We start from the raw sequence: 2,080 nt of genomic DNA on the forward strand, positions 1-2,080 counted from the left end.
CTGAGAGCAAATCATAGGAGTGAAAGTGGAATGAGTTGGAATGGATTTACTTTTGCAATTATTAAATTTGAAGTTTTATAAGGGTCATTTATATAAACATGAATTAACATGATTAAGACAGAATACATGAATTAAGATTGAGTCAATCTAATTTATTAAAATATTATTATCAATTTTAACATTATTTATAATTAAATCATAAAAAATATAAAAAAACTTAAATTAAAGTACATATACATATATTTTAAAATAAAAATTAATATAAATATAATATCATGTTATGTAGATATTATCTATTAAATAATTTTTTTTATTAATACCCGGTTGTTGAAGAAAATTATATTTTATTTAAAATAATATAGGATATTGGATTAAGTTGCAACGACTTAAAACATAAATCTAAATATTTCATCTTCAAAAAACATATGACCTAATTTCGAAAATCAACCTTAGATATTTGAACCAGATTAGTGAAAGACGAGATATAGATCATGCACATACCCTAAAGCAAAAACTGTATTCTTATTTATTTATTATTGTATACAGTATGTAATTCTGTCCTTATTTCATTATCAAGTAATCTTCCTATTTGTATAGCTGGAAAATGTTTAGAATCAGATTGATAAGAGTAAATTGGCCTGTGAGAGCCTAATTATTATTATTATTATATATATATATATATATATATCCCAACAATTTTCACCATTTAATAATTATGTAAGACCTACACAGCTTGTGCCTGTACGTACCCAAACAATTGGCTTCAGCTAGTTTAGCTTAAGCGTCCCACACATGACCAAAGTTTCACAAGACTTTCAAACCATAACAGTGGAATACCAAAAAACTCAAAAGTGACTTCATTCAGATAATTATATATATTATAATATACACAATCTAAAAAATTATCTTAACACACAGCAGTATAGAGTACAGAGGAAGAAGCTTAACGTAGAAACACAATAATCAGCACCAATCCACTGATAAATAATCTATAATAGACAAAAGAATCTTGAACAAAACCATGCCACTTTATAAGCATATACTTCCCCGGGCTTCTTTATAAGAAACAAATAATGTAAAATGAACCCGTTTGGATATAAGGTTAAAAATGTTTTTTAAAACTTTTCTATTGAAAAAGTTTTATATTTTCAATAAAAAAATTCTCAAAAGCACTGTGACTCATATCCAAACAGGTCTATTATCATTTATTTCTTAGACAAAAGATTGGAGGGAATATTATAGAATACATCAAACATTGTTTCAGATGGAGGAAGACCCTTTGTCTTCCCTATTGGCGACGGCAAGAGCGCGAAACTTGGCGACGAAGAATCCCAAGGAGTGCCCTACAACAGCAGCTATGAAGATTCCGGCGTTGAAGGACATGACAGCAAGCATAACCATGTAAACGAAGCTGATACGAAATAAGTGCACACTAGTTTGAATAAGCCCTCCCACAAGGGGACTAGTCCCAGGTTTGAGGAGTGGCTGGTTAGATAACACTTCAATAGCCATAGCTAGGAAGAACACAAAAATTAGGGCTAAGATGTACATGCCAACACTGTTCTCAGGCCACCTAGGGAAAAGCACTATGGCATCTTTGCCCCAGTAGAGACTGCTGTGCATAATCGTCTTCTTCATGTTGTTTGTGTCATTAGACATGGATGGCATGTCTTGCCCTGGAGACATATACATCTTAATTACTCACAATGAGAGAAATTAAAGAGAGAGTGAGAGGTTCTAAGGGTTAATTTCTTGGTGGTATATTGACCTGCTTTTAATGTAAAGAGGAACCAATGAAATTTGATGTGGTGATGAAACCTCAGAGTTACACAAAATGTTTTAGCTGCATTCATTTTTAGGTTCTCTCGCTGGCTACTATTTTGTTCATTTCTCATCGTCTTTTGTGAGTGGGTCACATATTAGTCCATTCCATGGCCAGTTAAAAAAATACTTAGGAAAGAGAAGATTCTCATTTGTAACGATTAATATTTAACCTACCGTGTTGTGTCTCGGTTGTTTTTTTTCTGTCTGTCACAATAAAGTTTGTTTTATTTTGAAATTTTAAAATAACACTGTATTA

General features: G+C 31.2%; 1 protein-coding gene across 1 annotated transcript; it reads right to left on the reverse strand.

Moving 5' to 3' along the window:
- Nucleotides 1-963: 963 nt before the first annotated feature.
- On the reverse strand, nt 964-1,782 carry LOC114417779 (copper transporter 1-like). The gene has a single exon (XM_028382843.1). The coding sequence runs from the start codon at nt 1,690-1,692 to the stop codon at nt 1,261-1,263; it is 432 nt and encodes a 143-aa protein (XP_028238644.1). The 5' UTR covers nt 1,693-1,782; the 3' UTR covers nt 964-1,260.
- Nucleotides 1,783-2,080: the final 298 nt, after the last annotated feature.

Source organism: Glycine soja, chromosome 7 (genome assembly GCF_004193775.1).
Source record: "Glycine soja cultivar W05 chromosome 7, ASM419377v2, whole genome shotgun sequence".
In the NCBI taxonomy this organism is placed as follows: Eukaryota; Viridiplantae; Streptophyta; class Magnoliopsida; order Fabales; family Fabaceae; genus Glycine; species Glycine soja.

Bases quoted from the DNA above. Each gene is read 5' to 3' on its own strand.
- LOC114417779 (XM_028382843.1), bottom strand. From the start codon at position 1,692: ATGTATATGTCTCCAGGGCAAGACATGCCATCCATGTCTAATGACACA.